This window comes from Pseudorasbora parva, chromosome 4, assembly GCF_024679245.1.
Source record: "Pseudorasbora parva isolate DD20220531a chromosome 4, ASM2467924v1, whole genome shotgun sequence".
NCBI classification, from domain to species: Eukaryota; Metazoa; Chordata; class Actinopteri; order Cypriniformes; family Gobionidae; genus Pseudorasbora; species Pseudorasbora parva.
Window position 1 is genome coordinate 29,701,124 of NC_090175.1, and position 26,909 is coordinate 29,728,032.

Below are 26,909 nucleotides of genomic sequence, written 5' to 3' on the forward strand. Positions count from 1 at the left end.
TCTCGATCTTGTCAATAAATCTTGAATTTCTCACTCCCCGTGTTCTTGTGTGTAATTATTTACTAGCCACAGTCCTCTAGACAGCTTAAACTGTACATTCCTATGTTCAGTTCCCCTTCGACCTACAAAGTAGAAGGCATCTGTGATCAGATCACAAGAGGCCTGCTATGGTTACGTTGCTATAATCGATTGCATCTCACTTTTCTAAGAGTAGATGGCAAATGAGCAGTTTTAATTATTGTTTTGAAAAAAAAAATGTCAAGCTGTACATTCTTCATCTCAGTATATAACTACCTATGCATAATACTGAAAAACAATAATCAAGGAAATTAAATAAACTATTTAAATATGCAATCAATCATGCAGAAACCTTCATAACATTGTTTTACTGTAAATTATAAGGTGGATTTTTATAGAATTTTAAAGTAGTTACGTGCATTTAAAAAAATGTTTTGTCAAATATGGGAAACATGAATTAATGATTACAATAAAACAGTTAATTAATTTGATTACTTTACTGTAGCACTGTGTAGTTTTTAAGTTCGTTGTACTTAAAATTTCAAAAGTACGACTGCTTTTAAGTACATTGCATCCAGCATCTGTACAGTTAAATGTACACAGTCATTTTTGAAATCAGATTATCAGTAAAGCAAGCACTGAACAAGCGTCTGTATGACAAAGTCCCCCTTTATCCAGATGTGCACGGACAGGAGACTGATGCCAAATTAAACAACACCTTGTACTAGGAAAGGAGGAGGAGAACTAAAAGCGATACCGGTTAAAAACGGGACCTCTCGGTAGTAAAAGCATCCAGTCTGACTGACATGAACATGAGGTGCTGTGTTTTTCCGTATCTGCTCCTGCAGGTTTTGGGAGGTTTAGGTGAGTGTGACATGCATTGGCACAGTCTGGTGAGACATAAAGAATAATTATTTAATGATACTTTGGTGAGACGTTAGTATTTGATTACCAATGGAACAATATATGCATATTTTATACTTTACATTGCTGAAACTCTGACATGCAACCATAGGCCTTCCTCTGTTTGAGCTCAGCTCTAAAGCAGACGATGCTCTACAGATGGCCCTGAATCAGATCAATGCGCGTTATGCCAGAAATCATCTCTACAGAGTGTCCAAGGCATCTGTGAAGAGGGTGAGTAGTACACGCTCTTACAAAAACCTCTATTTCTGCATCTGGCAAAACTGGTGTAGGGTGTCTAGGATCTAATCAACATGGGATTCTATACTTAACCCTGGGTCATTCTGAACCCAGGTAAACTGAATTTTGGGTTATCTTGCTTCACGTTTTACATTGCTCACAAATTTACCCAATTATAATATGCATACATTTCACTGTTCCATAAACTCTGGGTTAATGTTGGACTATAATGAAATGGTCTCTTCAATTGAGTTGACCGTTTGACGTTCTCCCCCCTCAAATACTGAAACATGTTTATGCAACATGAAGTGTTTCTGTGGCTGACACATGAATATGAGCTATGTGATTGGGTGTTCAAGTATCTAGCAATAACATTTAAACACTGCATCATTACATACTGTATAAGTTTGGCACTGTTGTGCTCCGGAGCAGGGTTTCATAAATGGGTAAAAAGCAATGCTAACCCTACTACTAAATTACAAGTGTGAAACGTTCCTCAACTTGGGTTTAAAGTCAGCATGAACCGGAAGTTGTGATAGATGTATATCCGAGTGAAACCAAGTGGTACTCACTGCAGAGTCAAATGACTTGCTGCCCCCAACGGGCAGTGGAGGTAGTGTGTAGGGTTATGAATAATAATAATAGATAATAATGTGTTTGATTTATATAGCGCTTGTTAAGGCACTCAAAGCGCTTTACATTGAAGGGGGGAATCTCCTCAACCACCACCAATGTGCAGCATCCACCTGGATGATGAGACGGCAGCCATATTGCACCAGAACGCTCACCACACACCAGCTGATTGGTGGAGAGGAGACCGAGTGATGAAGCCAATCAGGAGAGGGGGATTATTAGGAGGCCATGGAGGACAGAGGCCAATGGGCAAATTTGACCAGGATGCCAAATGTTATGGTGTGGTTGGATATTCCAGCTCCACTCATTGGGCCCAAATTACATTCGCTAGATGTAAGCTCCACCATTTGCTCTGCAGTGAGCAGGTTCTCAATGAAACGGCTTCTCGAGAGAGAAAAAAAGGAGGGTGTGACTTGATCTTGTCCTTTGGGATTTGACTGGACCGTTGGATGGTTGAAGCTTGCTAATGCTGCACTGTAAAAAATTATTTAGAAAAAAAGTTACCTGGTTGCCTTAAAATTTGGAGTTCATTGAAATTAAAATTTTGAGTTAATACAATGAAATTTTTTGAGATTGGACAACCTTTATTAAAAGATTATTAAAAGATTTTGTAAGCATATTGGGAAATTATGTGTGTGTTATTTCTGATGACGCAGTGAAACATACCAAATTGTGCTTTTTTCATGATTTATCACATTTTTTATGTGGTTCAGATACAAAAATATTTTGAGTTTCTATTTATTAAACTAATTTCCTTCATTGTATCAACTCAAATTTTTAATTTCAAGAAACTCAAAATTTTAAGGCAACCAGGTTACTTACTTTTTTAAGTTAAACCAACAAAAAACACCACAAATTTTTTACAGTGTGATCTCATGTGAGTGGCAGGTTATCCTGTCTTCGCACCAGTAAACATGCCATCAGATTAAGAGAAGTCGCTGTAAGAGGGAAGAGTTATTTTGATTAAAATTATGAGCACAGAAAAAAAAAACATGCAGGATAATTTTTTTTAAAAAACAAGCAAAAAACTAGATTTGTCAATTTTGATTTCACAGTGACTTTAAAAGTGGGGTTTAAAATGACAATAACCCAGGGATAACTTCTTAAGCAGTGTGAGAAGCCTTAAGATTGAGGGATGGGTGGAAAAAATACAACAAAATTAAAAAAATATAATAGCTGTCAATACTAGCTTCCCTATTGTGAGTGATTGTCCTGTAATAACTGCTGGTCATTTGCTTTTATTCATATTAAGATTGTTCCTCTGGGAATGGAAACATTTGATCTGCATCTGAAGTTTGGCATTAGAGAGACCGAGTGCCAGAAGACCTCTGGGACCGACCCTCAGGGCTGCATGTACCGCAAAGGTTTTTTTGTGGTAAGTTATCTTAAGGTCTTCATTCACATTAATATGTTGATTGACATGATTACGGTCTGGGTTGGCCTATAGATAACTAGTGTTTGACACTTCAAAGCCATCAGTGCTCTTATTTGTATCTTTATATTGAAACGGTCTCTAATGGTGGTTAGAAAACTCGTAAAGTGCAATTGTACCAAGTCTGTGCACCATTAAAAACTGAATTGACAGAGGCAATACAATCTTTCAATCAGCTCCCTATAGCTTCCTTTTGAACCATGTACCGTGTACATGAATTGAGGCACTGCAGGACATTTAAGGACACTGGCTCGCTACAAATTGGGACAAATTGATGACTATTTCTGGCAACATGATAATGTCATGATTACTGGCATTTATGGACAACAGTAGAACTTATGTATTTCTGACTTTTTTACGTTATTTAAAGTACATTATGATACTTTTGCTTGTTACATACAGTATACGTGAAACATAAAATAAATGATAAATGTTAGCTAGATTATGTGTATTGATGTATGTTTATGCTGAAATATCATTAAACAGTAGTTTGTATTTTTTTTTAAAAAACATCTATAGCCTGTTGTTAGCTCATAATTTGTTTTGTGCTTTGGAACTTTTTCCTTTTGCATTGTGGGACTTTTTAGAGAGTGAATGTTAGAGTGAACTGGTAGGATTTTGCGACTGAGACAGCTCTTAAAATGGCCGACTCCCTGATCAATGCCCTGACTACTACCCTAGGGAGCGGATAATACATGACTTTTGAGCACCAAATCAGCGAAGTCTTCCTTTGTGTGATTTTGTAAAAATGTGTATATCCACAATGCTCTGTAGTGACTGGACCGACTTCGCACAATGGTTTGTAAAATTAGAAGTATAATGCTTTCCCCCTCCATGAATCTCATTTGATTCCTGTCCATTCCCATGTTTTAGCCGGAGGCAGGGTGCTATATCAGAGTACGAGTGACTCAGGAGCTTACTCGCATCATCTCTCTCAGATGCACAAAGGCAGACAGCTCGAGCTCGGAGTCCAGTGAGGAGGTGAGTGTGAACATAATGGGTTTCACTATGGGCTAACATGAGTAGATAAGAGCCAAGAGTTATGAAACCCTAAAGCACATTTTTTTAGATGTTAGCATATGTACAGGTTGCACGTGACTGAAAACAATGATGATGATGATGATGACAAATTATTGATGACGGATTTTTCCGTTTTTCTGAGCCATTCCAGTTTAAGGGAGGTTGGACCAATGTCACTTAATGTGAAGAATTAAATAATTTGATGTATTAACCTTAAGTTGCTGAGAAGGGCAATGCGAAATCATTTGACGATGACTTCTTTTTACCAACAGGGAGGATTATACTACGATTTAAATCATTTTGGGACTAGAGGTAAACAGATTTATGTAATCTTTCACACATATTTGATGTATACATATTTAAACCACAATGCTGATAATGCTCTTAACATATTTATAGACCGCACATATTCAACTTTACCACCAAGCATTAATGTGGCACCACCAATTCACACGGGCCATCACGACAACAGGGAAACAAACCATGTTCGTGGGGACAATTTCAACAATCACCTGCCATATCACTGACCATCAGAATGAAATGACGAAGATTCTTCATACAAAATGTTAAGGTGCTACAAATATAAAGCTAAATGAAAAGACTACTGTACTCAGGGTTTTGCCACTGACTAGTCCTAGCCGTCACTAAAACAAGAGTATTTGCTGTATAAGAAGTTTATATGAATAGATCCCTGCTGACATCAACCTCCCCAAGAAACCCAATGAAAAGAACAGAAGCATGGATATCAATATGTATAATTTCATTTTAAATTACACATTTTGCAGAGAGATATGCAGAGCATGATGTTCTCAGACCTTAAATGGATCAAGACCGGATACTGATAATAATTTAATATTAACTTCATTTAGTCACTTCTCAACAACCTGAAAAGTTTCAAGACATTGTAAATACATTCAATAAACAAATTCTTCAAAAAGAAATGTGGACATGAGATAATATGCATACTTGTTTGTACATATGCCAAGAGCCATTATAGATTGGTGCTTACTGTAAGATTCTGAAGGTTCATGTCATGTCTGAATGGGGAAAATCAGCCAGAATCCTTTCACAGGTAAAACCAACAGGGAAATGTGATGTTTTGATGGCCTTTTCTTGTAAGGTGATAATATTTTGATAGGTTGTTTGATACGCATGTTCTAGAATCTTTTTAAGGCATGGCTGTATTCATGAGCCAATAATACAGGTTATAATACAGGATATAAGATAAATCTATGTGAATAACGATTGTGTGATTCAGTCACATGACTTATAAGTCCATCTCTTCATAGGTGAACGATTTGTAAAAGTCAGCTTTGAGTGTTCACCAGAGGAAGTAAGGACTAACAAGGAACAGCAAGGCAGTCATTTGTTTTACCTAGACAAAGATACTGCAGCAAATGAGAATATCTACAATTTAAACAGGTCTAAAAAATAAAATAAAAAAGCAAACATTCCACAGTCTTACAGATCTAGACATTGGGGACACTCCCTGAACAACTCCTCCTTCATGTTACAATTTTGACAATTACAATTAAAACGCACTTAAAGTGGCTCAAAGAATAATAGTGCTCAGAATAGATTCTAAATGCATCCACTGAGCACTGGATCTGCCACATAAATTGTGAAAGTCGTGCCATACTAATATACCAACCAAACACACAGTCTACATCGACCTATTCATCTAATACTTCTCAAACAACAACCATTCAATTATTAATTAAAAAAATCAATCTAAAATAACAAAATATCTTAAGATTATTAAATAATCAATCATATATAAAGAAATATAAAATATAAAATCAAAAGTAAAAATCCCACCCAACCTCAGAGTTCAAAATATTCGTCTTCCCAAAAAATCAATAAGATAATTTTTTTTTGATGCAGTTGTGTCTTCCATGCAGTACCAAGGTGTTGAAGTGGAATCACTCAGTTGTTTGAAACTGGAACTGATGCACTGTCACAAAGTCACAGTAAAGCTGAAACTTCTTGAGTCGTTTTGTACAGAATAAGCTGAGCATATAATCAACAACATGATGGCTTCCCCTCTACAACTCCATGAGTCAGACATGAAATTAGCAAGCAAGAGTGTCCAAGAACTTTAAGCTGTCTCAGTTTGTTAGTTTGGTGCTGTGGTCCCGCTTGGGTGGGGCTGGAGGTGGCCCTCTCCGTAGCGTTGCATAGCCTGAGATATTCCCGGACATGAAACCACTCCCACTGTGCCTCTGTTGGTCATTCAGAAGCTCAGGGGGAGGTGGTGGCAAAGCCATGTCATCCATTGTGGCCACAGGGTCCACTTTGTCTCCCAGGACTCGTGAAGACTTGCGTTTCAGTGTCTTGTTAAGGTCCTCCAAGAAGTTGGGCTGCGTGGTGCCTTTGGGAGAAGATTGGGGAATGGAGGGTGGTGAGAGTGGTGGAGATTCTCTAATATTGTTGTTACAGCGGAGTGACGCTGGTGGTTGTGACTTCTTCAGGGAACTCTTGCCCCAAGCAGGCTGGGGCTGAGGATTGACCACGGCTATTTTCGGAGAGACACCATTTGAATCACCTGGAAGGGGTGGTGGTGGAGGGAGGTCAGACTCCAGTGGGGGAGGAGGAAATAATTCATTCTCTGGGGGTGGAGGGGATGGGAAGTCTGCAGTTGATTGGCGGTTCTGATTCAATTTGTTCTGCAAAGCCAAAGGAAGATTTCCCAGATTGAGTTTCCCTGGTTTAGGGGGTGCCCGTGGGCCTGTAGAAAACTCTTTGGAGGGTGAGATGCTGGAGGTTGATGTTGATGGAGAAGCAGAACTAGGGTTAAACTTGCTCACCAAGTTCTTGCGGGACTCCTGGTAATCCACAGAGGCATTGTACTTTGCGTTGGAATTGCGTTGAGGAGTCGGTGGAGGTTTCTTGACACCTGCAGATGAGCCAGAGGGGGACTTTCTGATAGGAGATCCTGACATCGGAGGAGGAGGAGGGGGAGGAGGAGGGGTAGGACCTGGAGGAGGAGGTGGGGGTGGTGGTGGTGGTGGTGGAGAAGGGAAAGCTAGTGTGCTCTCTGGTGGAGGTGGTGGAAACTCAGGTGACCGCTGTTGCTGCTGGCCTTGACCCACAGGCTGCCATTTTGGTTTAGCCTTCACTGCAGGTGGGGACTGAGGAGCTTTGTGACTCTCTGCTTGATTGGCCACTGCAGGAGATGCAACTGGAAACTGGCTAGCAAGCTGCTTAACCAGGGATGGCACTGATGAGGATTGGCTGGCAATGGGCAGTGTTTTGTTGATGCTGTGCTGCTTGGGTAGTGTTGGTGGGGGTATGCTCTTCAATGGGGTTGGAGTTGGAGGGGGAGGAGGAGGAGGAGGGGGAGGTGGTGGCGGTGGTGCTGGAGCTTGAGGTGATGGAGCTACTGGAAGAATGCCACATGAAGTTTTGGGTGCTGTTTGGGGTAGAAATCCACCAATGAATGTTTTGGGTAAAACTGCTGGTTGAACTGGCAGCTGCATTGGGCCTGGTGGAGGTGGTGGCGGTGGTGGTGGAGGATTTGGAGCTGGAGCAACATGTTGTTGTGGATGAAATGTAGGTGCAGGTGGTAGAGGTGGTGGTGGAGGAGGAGGAGGGGGAGGAGAAGGGGTCTGATTGACTGGGGGCAATACGTCCTGGGACACATTGGGAAATTTGTGGGCAAGAACCTGCTTGAGTCCATTGATTTTGAAATGTGCCTGGACTGTTGAGGGTGGTGGAGGAGGGGGAAGACCATTAGCCTGGATAGGGGGTGGAGGAGGTGGTAAAGGGTGTGACTGGATTGGCACTATGGGTGGAGGACGTGGTAGTGGCTGTGATGCCATGGGCATTATGGGAGGAGGAGGTGGTAGAGGCTGTGAAGTCATGGGCATTATGGGAGGAGGAGGTGGTAGAGGCTGTGAAGTCATGGGCATTATGGGAGGAGTAGGTGGTAGAGGCTGCAACTGCATGGGCATTTTGGGAAGAGGAGGTGGTAGAGGCTGTGATTGCATGGGCATTTTGGAAGGAGGAGGTGGTAGAGGCTGTGACTGCATGGGCATTATGGGAGGAGGAGGTGGTAGAGGCTGTGACTGCATGGGCATTATGGGAGGAGGAGGTGGCAGAGGCTGTGAAGTCATGGGCATTATGGGAGGAGGAGGTGGTAGAGGCTGTGAAGCCATGGGCATTATGGGAGGAGGAGGTGGTAGAGGCTGTGAAGTCAAGGGCATTATGGGAGGAGGAGGTGGTAGAGGCTGTGAAGTCAAGGGCATTATGGGAGGAGGAGGTGGTAGAGGCTGTGACTGCATTGGCATTATGGGAGGAGGAGGAGGAGATGGTGGTGGAGGTGAGGGGGGAGGAGGGGAGGACTGTAAAACTGCTGCTGGGGCTGGTGGACCGAGCTTTAAAACAGCCATGGCTGATCCTGGTGGAGGCATTGAGGCAGGTGGAGGTGGAGGAGGAGGAGGTGGGATGTTGGCCCCTGGTGGAATATTGTTTGATTGTGGTTTGAATGCCGGTGCGACTGGTTGTACTTGTTGCTGGATTTGAGGCTGAGGTTTGTGGTGACTTATAGCTTGAGAGGCATTTTGTAGGCGAGTAATAGTGCTGTATTTGGCAAACATAGTAGGAGTGGCATGGTGGGGGATACTGGAAATAGGAGGAGGTGGGGGAGGTGGTGGTGGAGGAGGAGGAGGCGGCGGCGGCGGGGCTGGAGTTGCTTGGGGTGGTGCCTGTGGCACTGCCTGTGTAGGTGTTTGGTGGACACTTCCACGCGACTGTGGAATTGAATGTGGATGTGGCTGTTGCTGTAAGTGTAGATGCTGCTGTTGAGGCACATGATGAGAAGAATGGGTGCTATGGCTTGAATGGGTAGAACGAATTGATTCTGGTCTTGCCTGAAAAAACAAACAAAAAACAAAAACAAATAAACAAGAATCAATAATCAATGTTATTTCTTAATTTAATTTCTTTAAAGTGTTAGTTCACCCAAAAATGAAAATTCTGTCATTAATGAATTACCCTCATGTCGTTCGACACCCGTTCATCTGCACAAATGAAGTTATTTTTGTTGAAATCTGATTCGATCCCCTCAGCAAGGCCTCAATGTAATTTCTTCTCTCAAGACTCATAAAAGGCACTAAAGACGTCATTACAAACTTCATCTCACTACAGTGGCTCTTCAATCATTTTATGAAGCGACGAGAATAGTTTGAAGCGTTACGAATCAGTGTATAGAATTAGCGATTCAGATCGCCAAAGTCACGTGATTTCAGCAGTTTGGCAGTTCATCATGATTCGATACACTGATTCATAATGCTCAGAAGCTTCAGGATGTGCAGAAAGTGTTTTGAAATCGACCATCACTATATAAGTCGTTCTTTAAATTTTTTGGAGTACAAAAACTATTCGTAAAAACGTCTTTGAGTCTTGAGAGAGGAAATGACATTATGGCCAATGGAGGCCTTTCTGAGCTATTGGATTTCAACAAAAATAACTTCATTTGTGTTCCAAAGACGAACAAAGATCTTATGGGTGTCGAACGACATGAGGGTAAGAAATGAATGAGAGAATTTAAATTTTTGGGTAAACTAACACTTTATGGCCTTTTTCTTTCCCCCCTTATATTTATCTTCCTTATTAAAATACCCTTAATTCAGTTTATCAGCTCATTGGTGTCACAAAAATTAGACATTCAAAATGTACAGTTTGGGAGACACCTACAACAGGGTTTTAAACCACTGGCACAGAATAAGTCATCCACAAATAAAACTTTCACTTTTTCACATTTCAGCACTCACTTTCACGTTGTTACAAACCTGCATGACATTTTGTTCTGCGGAACACAAATGGGGAAATTTTAATATTCCATGCAGTTAAAAATAATGGGGACTAAAGATCTGAAGATTCAATAATGACCATAAGCGTGGTCCATACAACTTGCACAATATTCTAATTCTACTTAAGCCATATAATAGCACTGTGTGAAAAACAGACCAGAATGCAATTGACTGAAAACCTTACTTTCTCATACAAAGCTTTAAGTGTTCGATATCAATGAATACTAGGGATGCCAATATTATACAATGCTCAATATAATATTGAACCGTTCGGTACAGCATTCACAGTTCAATACGCGCTGGTCAGTTTTGCATTTAACAAATTATTTCCATTTCTCTCCATTTGAAATATTTCTCTTGGTTTATTTCGGCTCTGTGTGAGTGTGCGGATATGAGCAAATATCCAATCATATGCACTAAAGTTAGGGGGTGTTTTAAAGCCTTGCCGGTTAAACATTTAATTCGTGTGCTTATGCACTATTTTGCATTGAGCGTGTGCACTAAACGACTGTCAAACACATGTGATTACTCGACAGTCTTACAGCGCTAATACTGTCAAATACACACAAGGTTAACAGATAAACACAGTCGGTTACGTCTAGTGAAAGTAAAATTGCGTGCGTCTATGAGATGCGAGCAGGTCTTCAATTGACAGCAGCGCAGCCTATAGTGAACACGCTGTCCTTAAAGGGACAGTTCACCTCTAAAATGATTTTAATAAATAAAAAAACACCTTTAATACAGTAGCTTTTAATCAATGTTGTATATTGAAGGATATGTAGTTTTAATTTTAGCCTACATTTATTCATTCAAATATATTCATATAATGCTACTGTACATCTCTGAGCTGCCACTGTAAATCTTTATATATATTTATTTTATATTATACAATACACTGGGAATATGTACAAGGGTTTTTTAAAGTAAAGTTTCAAGTTTGAGTAAGGGTTTTCAAGTCTTGTAAGTGAAATAAAGAAAGAGAATTGCAATAAAAAAAAATTCTCCACAACCCTTTTCTGTTCCTGTCGCCTAAGAATACTAAAAAAACTGAACGAACCGAAAAACCGTGGTTAAAAACCGAGGTATGTATTGAACCGTGGCCTAACTGTATTGTTGCATCCCTAATGAATACATAATTGTCTTCAGAATCCTTTTGTGTTCCACAATTAATAGCAAGTCACACAGGTTTACAAGTGACAGAAAAAAGTAAAGATGTGTCTCCCCAGAACAGAAAGAGAAAGACGACAACTTACCTTTGTGCTCTCCTCTATTTGAGTCCCTCTCTTCCAGGCCTCAGAGAAGATAGAACTGACCACACTCTGGGAGCGGGCATGGGAGGACGAAGTGCCATCGGACATACCACTGTCTGTCTGGCTAGAGTGGTTTGACTGTGACTCTTTAAGAACAGACAGATTAACATTAACGATAACCCATACACTTACTAATACCCATGATAGTAAAATACCCATGATACTAATACCCGTGATAGTAAAATCACTATTATGCCATTAAAAGGGAAATAGAACTGCCATTGCCTATGATATTTCTAGTAATCTCAGTGGAAAAATGTTTATAAAGGATCAGTCAGTGATTAGGCCTAAGTTACTCACCAGGTATACTGACTGAGCTTGTTCCTGACTTAATGCTGGTGCTGGAGAGAGAAGACCAGTCATAGGCAGCTTCAGTTCGCTTCATGGCTTCCTGGTAGTTCACATACAACTGCTTCCCATACTGTGCATAAAACACAACATGCAGAAATTACGATTAAGACATTTCCAACGTGAGCTAAGTTATTTTTCAAATAAAGAAGAATGTTAGTTGCAAAAATAATCTGACATATTAAAGTGTTCTAGAAGAGTACATTGTGAGGCCAGAGGACAAGAGGACAAGGCAAGCTATCGGATTACCTTAGCAATACGAATCCCATTGACCCATTGGTGTAGAGTTCTGACATCATCACAGCACAGGTATTTGATATATTGTGACTTCTTCTGGATCTGGGGGTGCTGTGGGCACAAACAACAAGACAAATAAAGAGAGAGAGTTAGCAAGACAAATAAAGAGAGCAATGGTTCAAGAAATTTCCTTTGGTTTGCTAATACTCATTAACCACTAGAGGGCAGCAACAAGGGTTTAAACAAAACGCGTGTTATACAAAGCCATCTTCTACACAAACACTTGAGCTGTACAAGTTAGCCACTTGATGGCAAACCATCTTTTACATCTTTAAATGTATGCAAAACGTAGTTTTACGAAATATATTTGCAAATAGCCAACACACATTGAAACCTTTAAATCCCAGAAAGCCAACATTCCATTCCTGAATACTACAAATAAATGTGTAAAATGGTACGATTAGGAAGTTTAGGGAACACATTCACTTTTAATTAGGACTTTTCCCTCAATAAATCCACAGTTACTGCTCATTGATAGTAAGTTAGTTGTAGTGGTTATGTTTAGGGTGGGGTAGATTGGGGATGTAGAATATGGTCATGCAGAATAAGGCATTAATATGTGTTTTATAAATACTAACAAACAACCAATATGCTAGTAATAGGCATGCTAATAAGCATCTAGTTAATAGTATATGTTCCCTAATCTAAAGTATAGAGTGGTTCAGGTATGACAGCAGAACCTGGAAGAATAATTATCTGCTGGTTCCTTCAAGATTTTCCTATTTGGTTTTATGTGTTATTTGTAGGTTTTTTTTCTTTTCTTTTTTTCCATTTATGTGCACAATAAAACCTATGGTAAACATAACATGACTATACTTTGACAGTTTGTTTTTCAATGTAACTTAAGCCCACATGTAGCAAAAATGTGAATTTTGAAACCGTTATTTTATTTTTGAAAATGTTAATATGTAACTAGATAAGGCAGTATAGGATATGCGGGTGTGCAGTGTACAGTACTGTGCAAAAGTCTTAGGCACATTAGTATTTTCACCCCCAAAAATGTTTTTAAGCCAGTTATTTATATGTTTTGCAATAGTGTCAGTAGGTAATATCAGTTTACATTTTCAAACATTAATTTTGCCATTAATTGTAAAAACCCATTCCAGTGAGATTTTTGTATGCAGAAGAAGTCTTCTTCTTCTGCATACACTTGCTCATAGTTTTAACAGCCAGAGCACGTGAGGATGAGAGCCGTGATATCTCTGCGCCCAAGTAGCAGTGCTTCTTCTGTGCTTCCCCATAATATAGTCCCACGTCAATATCTGCCTAGGAAATCCCCTAGTCTTTATCTGCATTGCTATTTGTACTCGTTGTGAATACGCAAAATAGGATCCCATTCATTATGCTAAGCTAAGCTAGCGCCAAACTAAAACAATGCATGCACTGAGACAAAAATGCATTTGCCCACATATCTAAATGTAGGAAATAAGTTGAATAAGCCCTACAGTGGAGTGTTCCTTTAAGGAAAACAAGCTATAACATCTCAGACAGACAGACAGAGAGACAGAGAGACAGAGACACACACACACACCTTGAGGGCCAGGCAGTAGTCAGTAGGGGCCTTGTACTTGCTTCGGTATTCCTGACCATAATAAACATTAACATGGTCCAACTGCAGGAAGCACACCAAATCCCTGGAAGCCTACAGTTGAAAATAAACATTAATATTATTTTATATTAAATACATGCCTGTTGTTAATTTGGACAGTTTTTTTCTGTATAGTTTACAGTTAAGGAAATTCAGATAATAAAATCAAACATTTAGAAAAATAATACTATATACTGCAGATACAACAAAACAGAATCAAATATCCAGGAGCAAACCTCAACTGTCACGTCCTTAACTGTCACAGAATTTGCTTACTTACACAAAACCATTGTTTAATTTGTAAGCTTGTAACAGACTTGATCAAAAAAAAAGAGTAAATCATGTTTTTAACTTGAAATTATATAAGACAAGACATGGAGGAGTAGATGTCAAAGTGAATGACAAACAGCATATGGTTTGTGTAGAGTATCTTCAGTGAATCCATAAACAGGAAATTCCACTCAAGAGTTCATTAGGTTCTATGTTCATTTAAAGAGAACATGACACCAAATCATATGATAAAACAAAAATAAACACACACAATAAACACTGACCTTGGCTTTGCCTTTCGGCACAAAATAGATGCCAGATGCCCTCAGCAGAAAGTATCGCTTCTTCCAAGACTTTTTACCATCCTCCTTCAACCACAGCACTCCCTCAATTTCAGGAACAGACACAGAGCTTCCACAAAAACATTCCTTCAAGACATACAGACACAAAAACATCATTAAGAATCTAAAGACATGTTATCTCGACAGATGTAAACTCTGTCTGCCATGACAATTATCAATTCCGAATTAACATCACAGTGATGAAGGCTTTTGGGTCACAGTCACTAACTGCATGTGTATATACATATTTGCATGTTTGGATGCTTTGTACAAAGCAGTTGCATTATAATTACATTTTTAGCTGTTTATAGCCATAGTACTATGAGGTTAAACTATAATTTGTGTTATAATGTATGTTTCACCTCCAGCAGTGCCTCCTTGTTTCTGTCTGCCATCTCAGAGGTCTCCTTCCTCCCAAGTAAATAGTTCTTAGACACACAAATTGCAACAAGTGAGCCAGGGTGACGGAATAAAAAAAGATTAAAAAGAATCATAACCCAGTACTATTATTTTAAGCCTAACTTTAGGTGAGAATATACAGTAGTGTAGTAGAATATACAGTAGTATAACTGTAGTGTACATATACACTACTGTTCAAAAGTTTAGGTTTGGTAAATGGTAAGATTAATTAATGTTTTTCAAGTAAATGCTCATCAAGGCTGCAAAAGTAAAAGTATTACAATTTAAAATACAAAATTTAAATACAAAACCGGTCCCAGTATAGCCGCCCCTCTGTGTTTTCTAATGGACGCAAGGCAAACTAAACAATAAAATTACACCACAAATATTTTTCCCCCAAAGTTAGTTTATGTCATTGAAGGCAGTTATCATCACAATGATTTCATTTCAAGTTTTAAAATGTAATTTATTGTGATGACAATGCCGAATTTGAACAAAGTAGAAGCCATTAATCCAGTCTTCAGTTTCACATGATTTTCCAAAACATTCTAATAGGCAGATTTGGTGCTCAATAAACATTTCTTATTATCGATGTTGAAAACAGTGGTGTGAAAACCGTAAAAAAAAGAAAAACATTTTAAATCACTTTTTTGGTAACTTTACAAATGTCTTTACTATCACTTTTTGATCCTTGCTGAAAAAAAACTATATATTTGTATTTATAAGTGTGATTATAAGTGTCCTATGTTCATTTCTATGATTAAATGAAACATTTGAATCCCTAATGTTTAATCAGATTTTTTCTGCATATGTAACAAACAAAAGAGCTTCACCTGTGGGTTTTTGAAAAGTGCATACTTTTCAATCCGCTCAATAAACATCATTTTGTTCTGACTGTCTCTGGTCCAGTTAAGCAAGTTCTCAACAAGGTTCTCATGGTCTTCAAAAATTCTCTCTGAGGAAAAGACAGAATGAAATAGTGAGTTGAGAGTGATGAAGTACATAATTATCTACATATTGTCCTTCAGGTTTGCTAGTGCTAGTGTCCTAGCATGCTTACCCATCTGTAGCTCAGGGATGGCCTCAACCAGGGCCCAGTCTGGACTGTAACCACAGTGAGATTTATCCAGCAAACTATCCAGCACCTGCCTGACTGTCTGCCTCTCGTCCACCATCATGGTTTTTGAGCTCTCATCTGACATGTGTACACGTATCACCAGCTGATGATAAAAAGAAAAGCCCAGTTTAGTTCATTCAAGAACATTGACTTTCTATGTGTACACATACAGCTATATTACACATACATTTTCATAGTAAGCAACATTTCACAGATTATACACTAGAACGAGTCAAACATTTAGACATACTTGACCGAATTTATGCTTCGCATGAATTTAAAAACCTTTTTATCTAGGCGTATGTTTAAATGCTTGACATTAGCGCAGTAGAAAAATGTACACTATGCCTACTTGAATTTATTTATACATTTTTTTGATAAATTCTTTTGAAATGTATGAATTGGACTGGATAGTGGAAAAAAAGCAGCCAACACGTGGCCTGTAAACATGGTAACTCCACCATTAATGTTTAAAAATCACTCCAGGATACACCTCATGTTGGTTGGTACCACACACACACACACACACACACACACATATATATATACATATATATACACATACACACAGATCAGGCATAACATGTTCAGGCATTATGACCACCTTCCTAATATAATATTGTGTTGGTCCCCCTTTAACAGCCCTGACCCATCAAGGCATGGACTCCACTAGACCCCTTAAGGTGTGCTTTAAGTTGCGAGGTGGGGTCTCCATAGATTGGACTTGTTTGTTCAGCACATCCCACAAATGCTCGATTTGATTGAGATCTGGGGAATTCGAAAGGCCAAGTCAACACCTCAAACCATTCCTGAACCATTTTTGCATTGTAGTAGGGAACATTATCTTGCTAAAAGAGGCCACAGCCACCAGGGAATACTGTTTTTATAAGAATGGTGTAAATGGTCTGCAACAATGCTTAGGTAGGTAATATGCGTCAAAGTAACATCCACATGGATAGCAGGACTCAAGGTTTCCCAGCAGAACACTGCCCAAAGCATCACACTGCCTCCGCCAGCTTGCCTTCTTCCCACAGCGCATCCTGGTGCCATGTGTTCCCCAAGTTAGCGACGCAAACACACCCGGCCATCCATGTGATGTAAATAAGAAAGTGATTTATCAGACCAGGCCACCTTCTTCTATTGCTCCATGGTCCAGTTCTGATGCTCACTGTTGGCACCAAGCCTGCAGCACCCTTCTCAGATACTGAAGCTTTCGCGCCTCAATCGCCCCCCGGTGACCGGTCCCAGTATAGCCGGGGGGCGATCGAGGCGCTAAAGCTTCAGTAAATGAGAGGGAGACTGCAGGCTTGGTTGGCACTCACAGTGGTTAGGGGTTTTGACACCTTTTTATTAGAACCGGCATTAAATTCTTGAGCAATTTGAGCAAGTAGCAGTAGTTCTTCTTTGCTGCCCCCGTGCATGAAGGAGCCTTGGCCACCTATGACCCTGTTGCCAGTTCATCACTTTTGATAGATACTGACCACTGCAGACCGGGAACACCCCACAAGAGCTGCAGTTTTGGAGATGCTCTGACCTAGTCATCTAACCACTTGCTGCCTAATATATCCCAGCCACTAACAGGTGCCTTGATGAAAAGATAATCAGTGTTTTTCTCTTCACCTGGTCATAATGTTATGCCTGATGTATGTGTATGCATATGTGTGTATGCATATATGCACATATAGACACACACGCATGCACAGGTATAACCCTACTCCTAAACCTTTAGTATGTTTTAGTCGTTTAGTATGTTTATTTCGCGTTTTGAATTACAAGGACCTATCTTTCCCTTAATTTGGAATGATGAGCAAAACCAAAGTATATTGACATGCTCACTTATATTTCAAGTATATCATAATATTTAATCTATCTTGTGAAATTTTTCTCCAGAGATATAACATGGATCACACTTCTACAATTAAAAAAAAATTGACAGAACAACGTGTCAAATATAATGAAATAAACAAAAGGCATGCACCTACAGTTTCTGCACTTGTTGGGAAATTGTATAGGAGGAAAACCTAATTAGTGCAGCATGTTACAAATATGTAGTTCAAATTGGAATGTTTGACTTTCCGAACAGATTTATAGGAGTGAACTGGAATATGATGTGGATCTTCAGAAACGTGGCTTTAATAAATACTAACTGGGAACAGAAATGACAACTGGCTTTCATCCCTCTCTATTTCACACCCCATTTTCTTTCTTCCTGAGAGTGAGGAACGAAGAGCAGGCTGAGAGAAAGTGCTGCACAGGCACATTAACAGACAGCACTGCCAGGGGTCCTGAAAGTCATACGAATATCAGGGAGTATGTGGGACTTTTCCAAGCCTGGTCTCAGCAGAAAACACTCTGCTAATTTATGCTCTCTTCCTTCTCACACATTATGCTCAAACAAACACGCAGACCCACGCTATATCACACATCTGGATCTGGCCTGCCACATTCTTTGAACTCAGCACAAACAATCTATCACTTTGTGCAATGTTTCAATCGAAGGAAATGATTGCATTCAAACTCAGAACCGTAGCAAACTGAAACACTGATGAATGCAGGAAATGACAGAATTTCGGCAGATTAATCACTTGTCTTTGCATGTTCAATATAGCCGAATAAGAAATTTATCATATTTAATTTAACATATGTTTTGACTAAACTGATATGATATTTTTTTTAGACTTTGCCCAGGTTTCCAAAATCTGTCAACATACAACACAAATCTGTCAACATGTCAATTTGTTTTTTTTCATCACAATTTAAAATTAAATAATTATAATAGTAGCTATTTGAGTGATTTTTCTCTCTCTCATGGACTCCACAAGTATTTAACATATTTCTTACTGACTCCCCCCCCCAAGACTTTCAATGGGGTCTCAGACTTTTGGACCCCATTGTATATTATTCGGCTATTTTTTCCCTTTTGAAAGCGTTTTTGACGCAGTATCATTCTGTATCGTCCTCACTGCACCATTGCTGCTCAATGCTGACAGTTTTCTCTATACACATAATGAATGGAATCAGTCATCCTTCTAGGCTATAGAGGCCCAATCACTGTACTGTATCTAATTCATTCACTTGGTATTAGTATGTGCCTGGTGGCATTTATTTTGACAGCCCCTTTACGATGAATAGAGAATTAGGAGAGATCATCTAAAAAAAAACAAACGCAAAACTCAGACCAGTTTACATGACAATAAAAAACCCACAAAGAACATTTTTAACCATGTAATCTGAAGTAAAACCTTCACAGACGGCTATGAAGGTCTTGTTTGTGCATCTTTCACTCACAGCAGACAGAGACTCACAGACACATGGGTGACCTATTTTTTTACTGTGCATTCATTCTATGACTTCTCCCGCTAGAGCATGGGAAGGGCTGCATCATGCAGTGCAAAGAGGATGTCTACTGACCATCTGGGGATTCACAGTGATTTTGACTCACCTTTTTCACCTGGGCTTCTTTAATTTTCTCTAGTGCCACACGGATTTTCTCAGCCTTCGCTTTGGCAGCCTGCTCCTCCTGTGGATGACACGATGACATGTTAACAAAGAAACACTCGGAGAAGCATTACACCAACGGTCTAACGGTTTCATCCATTACTGAGGTATGAAATCAGACAGGTGGATTTTCGGTTTTACACATATCCTCACTTACCTGCCCTCTCCAGCATGCAGTCATCACATCCATTTCTGACCATTTAAAACAATCCCTAAAAAGTGCAAAGTCTCTGTATCTGATCAATCAGCAAACAGAGACACAAAAGGAAGTTCCCTCTGCTCACGTTTACGGTTCCTTGGAGAAATGGCTGCTCATTCATTCAATACCAATTCAAGGAGATGCACAGATTCACCGTCGCACCAGCTTGAATGTTTCAGAAGTCCATTAACGAATGTTCTCATCACAAATGGCAGGTATAACCAGACTATTTCAAGGCCTGACAGGTACTTCCAGCTGAAGTTTCAGAGCTGCTGCAGGAATGGCCTGATGAAAATCATTGAAATAATCCCAAAAAAATCTGAAGGGACGTGGAACCGAAATGAGCATTGGCCGAGACACCGAGATGAAACCGATTCCCCTCACATATCTTTACACCCAGAGTACCTTACACACAACTCTGCTGCTCAACATTGGGAGGGGATTGAGACCTCCCCCTCTCTTTCGTTCTGTGAAACAGCTGCATGTCTCTGGTAGCGTGCCCAATCACAGGGTTTAATCCCTCGCACCAGCAGACCAAGCCGCCATCAACTATAAAAGACCTTCTCGTACCTCTTCTCCAATCAGAATGTCCATTCACTTCTCAGCAACCAATCAATTGGGTTCGTTTCTTTGACCTTCTTTCCACTAGCCAATAAAGTTGAGGCCAAATGCAGATATTGTTCTCTGATCCTTTTTCTGTGGTTGTGTGGGGGAATAAATGATATCTAGGCCTTGTATTTTCATTCATTTATTAAAGAAAAAAAGTTAGTTATTTGGAGGAGGTTTGAAAGGACAAGGAATTTAAGTCAGGCTGTTTCCCCCTTACATCAGCTTTGATTATTATTATGCCACTTTTTTTCTAACAGAACAGAGATTGGCAAATTAAGAAATACAAAGTCAGAGAAAGAGACAAAAAGAGACAACGAATGTGCAATGAAACGCATATGACTGGAGAGAGCGATGAAGGAAAAAACCAGGGTATACGAGTTATGAAAGACCAGCTTTTTTTCTCTCGAATCATTGTCTACGGCAGATGCATATTTATGATGCAGAGAGAGAGAGAGAGAGAGAGAGAGAGAGAGAGAGAGAGAGAGAGAATGAACAAAAATCGGAGAGTTCTGCAAACAGCTCAGGCTTTGATAAAAAGCATTAAATTCCCTTTGAAGTCTTTTTTTCCTTTCTCTGGTTCTCTCTCTGTCTGTGTTTGAGCAGGCTGCAGTGAGCCCATCCGGAGCGAACAAAAAAGCAAACACTGTTTGAGAAGCCTGATGAAATCATGAGGAAATCAGAGTGGGATTTCAAGAACATCTTCACTTCAGTTTGTGTAAATGTATAATGCCTTTGTCTAATGTCATGACAAATAAATAAAACTTAGATGACTCGGCTTTATTTAAAGAAAAAAAACTAACACTAGCTAAAAGGAGAAACTCATTATTTAATGCCATTTAAAGGGATAGTTCACTTTAAAATGAAAATTCTGTCCTCCTTTACTCATCCTCAAGTTGTTTCAAACCTGTATGAATTTCTTTCTTCAGCTGAACACAAGGGAAGATATTTTGAAGAATGTCAGTAACAAAACAGTTAACTGGAGCCATTGACTTTCATAGTATTATTTTTTTTCCTACTATGGAAGTCAATTGCTCCAGTTAACTGTTTGGTTACTGACAGCAGCTCAGTTATTACAGTTAACTATGCGAAGTGATATGGAACTGTAATACGGTCAAGAGAGATGCCTGGAACTACATTTGCCGTGCGTTTCCCAGAAAATAATTGCACACCTTAGAACGTTCATCAGCCAATCAGATTCAAGCATTCAATGGCCCCCGTAGTATAAGCTATTTTATTGCACCGTTAAAGAGTTGGTTTCTTATGCTAAACATGGCCATAGTTTCAAAAAATAAGTTAAACGTATGATGGAGGAGTATTTATGTGACAAATATACTCCTTCTGGTTTCTCACAAGTTTCGGAAAGTGTTTTTTCGAGTATGGTCCTATATGTCGTAATAGAGGACGGAAAATCCTTGTATGGACACTTCTCCTGAAAAAGCGTGCACACACACCAACCAGAGCAGAAGCGAGAACATGCCCATCAATTTGTGTAACGCAAGTCGAGAAGTGTTTTTTTTTTTTTTTTAAACAATCTTACCAAAGATTGTTTGTGCCTTTAAAATAATACTATTTTATCACAATATACGTCAAACTGTCTGTGATTCAATATATTAAGGGAGTCACTATGTGATGCTACACTACTTTTATCAATTGTGGCATAAAACAAAGAATATGAAAAGCTGTTTCAGTTTGATATATGAGCTTTTGAAATGTCCTAAAATAAAATGATGTGATGAGCAGCCATTTCCTCAGGGAAACAGTGATAACTTTGATTGTGTGTTTGTATTGGATTCCTTGGACACTATGCAGCCTGAAAAACCCAGCACCTCTTTACAAATCTTTATATACTGAAAACCACTAACTTAGATTTCTTAAACGAGGAACAAAGAATGTTTGTAACTTTATCACTTTACATTAGTAGTGCAAAACACAAACTCCTTCTGTTTGAATGCTGACAACTGACCATTTTGAACTATGAAACCTGACCTGAAATAAAGTAACAACATACAAGAAATGATACAAAAGCCATTTTTTCTCATCACAGAAAGTTGCTGTATGTTTAACATATTAAGGAGGACATAACATTATAGACCCTTTGGACTGGATGATCTGATTTCAACTTTAAATGGCATACATACGAAGATGGCAGCAAAGAGAAAAAAGAAAACAGAAGATACAACTCTTTAAAAATTTAAGAAGGCAGTGTGGGTGGAGCAAAGTGTCAAGTCTGGCTAAAAGACTGAGGTTAAAAGGCTTTCTGTGGACACACCAACCAAAAACATGCAGAGAAAGGAAAAAGAAGCAAGCGAAAGGAGGCTTCACCTTGGTCAGCAGGTGAGAGGGTTTTCCTGCAATGTTTTTCAGAATCAGAGAGGTCTCCCTGTCCAGATACGAGTGCTTCACGGTGCAGGGAAAAGACAAACAGAGATTAATCAGTGCAATGTGTGATTTCAAAAATGATAGAAATACATACTTGATTGTGGAAAAGCATAGAAAGTGTGGAAGCGCCTGAGCATCGATTATTCAAAATCAGAAAGAGGTGGCATATAAAAGTGTGGAGGGAAAACAAATATATGTAAAAAAGAACTTTCAACAAACAAAAAAAATACCATGATCACAGTTCTCTTATGACGTTATGAATCCTGGAATTATCACAGGTATTCTAGGACCCAGTATTTTGAGAATGAACATATTGTGTACACATATCCTTTATCCCAGTCGAGCACAAACAAACACACACACACACACACTTACAGTCCTTTGATCCACCTCCCCCTCCTGTGAGGTGAAGTCAAGATGCCGTCTGGTAGCTTTACCATTGGCCCTTCGCAGTGAGACATGCTGGGAAAAGGGGTGGGGGAGGTATAGTGACATCACATACAAAGCAGGTGCAAACATAAACACATTAATCATGCAAGCAGGCATGCACAAGCAGAGGTCAATATATGCTGCTACTCTGGTAAAACACTAAAGGAATTTTAGGGTTTAATACAATCTAACCTCCATTTAATCGACATTATGCTGCAAGAACAGAAATTAATTTGAACTTGTGCCTCAGTTTACAGTATTTGACGTACAATAGAAACATGAGGCAAGTTCTATTTTTGTTAATGGGATGGCTCACCGGAAAATTCTGTCCTCATTTACTCACCCTCATAAGACTTTGGCATATTTTTGGAAAACATTAGTCCACTTGGGTTAGCCCAAATATTCAGAAGTGCCACAAATTATGAATTTATTTAAATGATGGAACAACTTTAATTTAGGCTTTTATTCCCATATAAACATTGATCAAAGTATATACATAGAGCACATTATTTGTATTAAACAGAAGCTCGACTGTATACTTGCTTGACACATGAGATGGACAAAAATTATGATAGAATATTGTATCGTGAAGGTGAGTAAATGATGACAACATTGTCATTTTTGGGTGGACTCTCTCTTTAAATGGGCTTGTATGTAGCTGTAAAGTTTTCAAAATTATCATGTTTGTGGTGAACACAGGTCTAGGCAGATGAACTTCTAATTATGCGTTACCAATGCAAATCATGTGGGTGTGAGTGAGTTCGAACCATGTTATCAATACTTTGCAGATAGTTACATCATGTCTCTTCTTTAGCATCCTTGCACATACTGTGCAAAAATTACTAGCTTTATGTGGCCATGAAAGTAGACCGATTGTAATAAATTTCATTGCATTACTTTCACATTTTGACACATATAATTCAAGTTTTTGGTGTTACTTTAGAAACAATAATTATTAAAAAATGTACTGTGTTGCATTGCCTAATCAGATACAATTCTATTTTCATATCTTTACTGTAAACATGCTTATATATATATATATATATATATATATATATATATATATATATATATATATATATATATATATATATATATATATACATACAGCTCATGAAAACCCAAAATTCCTATCTCAAAAAAATTAGCATATCATGAAAAGGTTCTCTGTTCTATTAACCTAATCATCTGAATCAACTAATTAACTCTAAACACCTGCAAAAGATTCCTGAGGCTTTTAAAAACTCCCAGCCTGGTTCATTACTCAAAACCGCAATCATGGGTAAGACTGTCGACCTGACTGCTGTCCAGAAGGCCATCATTGACACCCTCAAGCAAGAGGGAAAGAAATTTCTGAACGAATAGGCTTTTCCCAGAGTGCTGTATCAAGGCACCTCAGTGGGAAGTCTGTGGGAAGGAAAAAGTGTGGCAAAAACACTGCACAACGAGAAAAGGTGACTGGACCCTGAGGAAGATTGTGGCGAAGGACCGATTCCAGACCTTGGGGGACCTGCGGAAGCAGTGGACTGAGTCTGGAGTAGAAACATCCAGAGCCACCGTGCACAGGCGTGTGCAGGAAATGGGCTACAGGTGCTGCATTCCCCAGGTCCAGCCACTTTTGGGCTACAGAGAAGCAGCACTGGACTGTTGCTCAGTGGTCCAAAGTACTTTTTTCAGATGAAAGCAAATTTTGCATGTCATTCGGAAATCAAGGTGCCAGAGTCCGAAAGAAGACTGGGGAGAAGGAAATGCCAAAATGCCTGAAGTCCAGTGTCAAGTACCCACAGTCAGTGATGGTCTGGGGTGCCATGTCAGCTGCTGGTGTTGGTCCACTGTGTTTTATCAAGGGCAGGGTCAATGCAGCTAGCTATCAGGAGATTTTGGAGCACTTCATGCTTCCATCTGCTGAAAAGCTTTATGGAGATGAAGATTTTGTTTTTCAGCACGACCTGGCACCTGCTCACAGTGGCAAAACCACTGGTAAATGGTTTACTGACCATGGTATTACTGTGCTCAATTGGCCTGCCAACTCTCCTGACCTGAACCCCATAGAGAATCTGTGGGATATTGTGAAGAGAAAGTTGAGAGACGCAAGACCCAACACTCTGGATGAGCTTAAGGCTGCTATTGAAGCATCCTGGGCCTCCATAACACCTCAGCAGTGCCACAGGCTGATCGCCTCCATGCCACGCCGCATTGAAGCAGTCATTTCTGCAAAAGGATTCCCGACCAAGTATTGAGTGCATAACTGAACAATTATTTGAAGGTTGACTTTTTTTGTATTAAAAACACTTCTTTTATTGGTCAGATGAAATATGCTAATTTTTTGAGAATTTTGGGTTTTCCTGAGCTGTATGCCAAAATCATCAGTATTAAAAAAATAAAAGACCTGAAATATTTCATACAGATGACATTATAGAAGCCATCTCAACTGTTGCTCATACAGAACTTTTTTAGTGTAAGCACACAGTACAACAACAAAGATGTTACCAAAACAAACACATCATGCATTTCAATGAGTTAGAGTAGCTTTGTCATGTTGCATAGCAGGTGTTATTGTCACACTGTAATGTTTATAGTGACCATGCACAGCACAATGTGTGTGCCTTTACATGTCGTGTAATATTGTCATGCAAGACTGCAGCAGCGATTTGTGCACGCATACTCTTTCACACACAGACATGAAATTCTATCACATTGTTCCATCTGTGAAACAGCGCTAGTTTACTTCTGAAACCACAGTAGCTATGTATTTACAGCTTTGTGAAGTGTCAGGGTCTGTACATTCTGGTGCGGATGAGCAATGCTGTGGTTAGAAGAGTGGCGTAATAACATCTCGGTTTTATCGGATTGTCTTCCCAGGTTCTGACAGCAGTACTGAAGAGCTATAAAAGCTGAGTGTGCCTGCTTTGTATGAAATTGGTTGTATATGAGTGTGTGTGTGTGTGTGTGTATGAGAACTAGTATGTGGGCAGCCAAGAGATGACTCAGCTTTAATGATTCCATGGTGAATTCAGTGAAACCTCGATCATCACATTTCCCAAAACCACAATACAGACTTTGCCCTCAGCAAAAGAACAAACAACTGCTATGAATAGAAGTGTGTGTGTGTCTGGGTCACAGGGAATGTTGACTGTCCAAGTAAAGATGCTTTTGTTCTAAACCGTTTTGTGAATAACAGGATAAACAATTTAAATGGTCAATGACTCTTTGTTTTTTGGTAGCAATTAGACTGACAATAAGACCTTTATTTAAAATAGAATGATGACGAAGACTAATTATTTTCCCGTCCGAAGTCACAGACAGGAAAATAATGTTAAATTTAGATTTTTTCAATTAAACACCCACATATATACACCAACATCCACATTAAGAAACCCCAAAGTAACGATTTGCACTAAACTTAGCATTAAAATCAACATGAAATCAAAATGGACCCTATTTAGTTTTAATGCACTCTTATTTTCAATGATTCATCTGAAAATACGTAAAACATTTGTAGTCATTGTAAGCTTTAATAAAAAAAATTAAAACCTCCTGAGACATTATTCTTTTTAAAATAACACTAAGCAGTTTTGTTAAAATATTTTCCCCTACAAAATAATTAAAAAAGATTATACTAAGCTACTAGAAAATGTTCAGTCTTTCATTCTAGTTCAATCTTTCGTTTCATTCTGCAAATTAGACTGTTTCTTCATTATGGTATCAGGACAGTTTGAAATTTGGGACTTTATTTATACCCTGCTAAACACGGAATTTTCCATTATTTGTGAGAAAACGATTTCCTGCCAAACACGGAATTATCTGTGTTTCCGTGTTTTCACTGTTTGATGCTATTATGTGTCTTCTGAATGCGTACAGAATCTCCTGATCACAACACACGTGAGGAAGTCGCAAAACAAAAGCATTCATATGTAAGCAGATGCATATGCAAAATAATGTGATTATCAACATTAAACAGCATATAAACCCAAACTGCCTAAAGTTACTAAATGAAATGTTGATCCAGGACCATGTAAGAATTAGGGGTGTTGATGGACTTGATCTGCTGAATTTGTGTTTGATC

The 26,909-nt window shown here is 39.2% G+C and overlaps 2 protein-coding genes across 11 annotated transcripts in view; one reads left to right on the forward strand and one right to left on the reverse strand.

Annotated features, from left to right (window-relative positions):
* Positions 1-759: 759 nt before the first annotated feature.
* On the forward strand, positions 760-5,187 carry spp2 (secreted phosphoprotein 2). 2 transcript variants are annotated; one of them, XM_067441522.1, is made up of 6 exons: positions 760-882; positions 1,034-1,155; positions 3,047-3,169; positions 4,100-4,207; positions 4,519-4,558; positions 4,646-5,187. In XM_067441522.1, the coding sequence occupies exons 1-6, from the start codon at positions 825-827 to the stop codon at positions 4,771-4,773; spliced, it is 579 nt and encodes a 192-aa protein (XP_067297623.1). In that variant the 5' UTR covers positions 760-824; the 3' UTR covers positions 4,774-5,187. The 2 variants fall into 2 exon arrangements, with proteins under 2 accessions (XP_067297623.1, XP_067297624.1); XM_067441523.1 differs by lacking the exon at positions 4,100-4,207.
* Positions 5,083-26,909, reverse strand: part of raph1b (Ras association (RalGDS/AF-6) and pleckstrin homology domains 1b) — a 61,158-nt gene continuing 39,331 nt past the window's right edge. For 6 of the 9 annotated variants that reach the window (XM_067441517.1, XM_067441516.1, XM_067441512.1 and 3 more), the window contains 12 exons: positions 22,790-22,876; positions 22,358-22,432; positions 19,172-19,249; positions 15,673-15,832; positions 15,446-15,567; positions 14,576-14,641; positions 14,157-14,300; positions 13,546-13,656; positions 11,967-12,065; positions 11,670-11,790; positions 11,313-11,455; positions 5,083-9,117 (listed from right to left, as the gene is read on the reverse strand). In XM_067441517.1, the coding sequence (XP_067297618.1) occupies positions 6,355-9,117; positions 11,313-11,455; positions 11,670-11,790; positions 11,967-12,065; positions 13,546-13,656; positions 14,157-14,300; positions 14,576-14,641; positions 15,446-15,567; positions 15,673-15,832; positions 19,172-19,249; positions 22,358-22,432; positions 22,790-22,876 (3,969 nt within the window). In that variant the 3' untranslated portion in view covers positions 5,083-6,354. Of the gene's footprint in view, positions 9,118-11,312; positions 11,456-11,669; positions 11,791-11,966; positions 12,066-13,545; positions 13,657-14,156; positions 14,301-14,575; positions 14,642-15,445; positions 15,568-15,672; positions 15,833-19,171; positions 19,250-19,384; positions 20,975-22,357; positions 22,433-22,789; positions 22,877-26,909 lie in introns of those variants that run through there. The other 3 variants (XM_067441518.1, XM_067441520.1, XM_067441519.1) reach the window with 3 other exon arrangements.

What these genes read in the sequence shown, in the direction of transcription:
- spp2 (XM_067441522.1), top strand. Translation starts at nt 825, where the DNA reads ATGAACATGAGGTGCTGTGTTTTTCCGTATCTGCTCCTGCAGGTTTTG. An exon ending in GCAGGTTTTGGGAGGTTTAG is followed by an intron (nt 883 to 1,033) that starts GTGAGTGTGACA and finishes ATGCAACCATAG; the next exon opens with GCCTTCCTCTGTTTGAGCTC. An exon ending in CCAAGGCATCTGTGAAGAGG is followed by an intron (nt 1,156 to 3,046) that starts GTGAGTAGTACA and finishes ATTCATATTAAG; the next exon opens with ATTGTTCCTCTGGGAATGGA.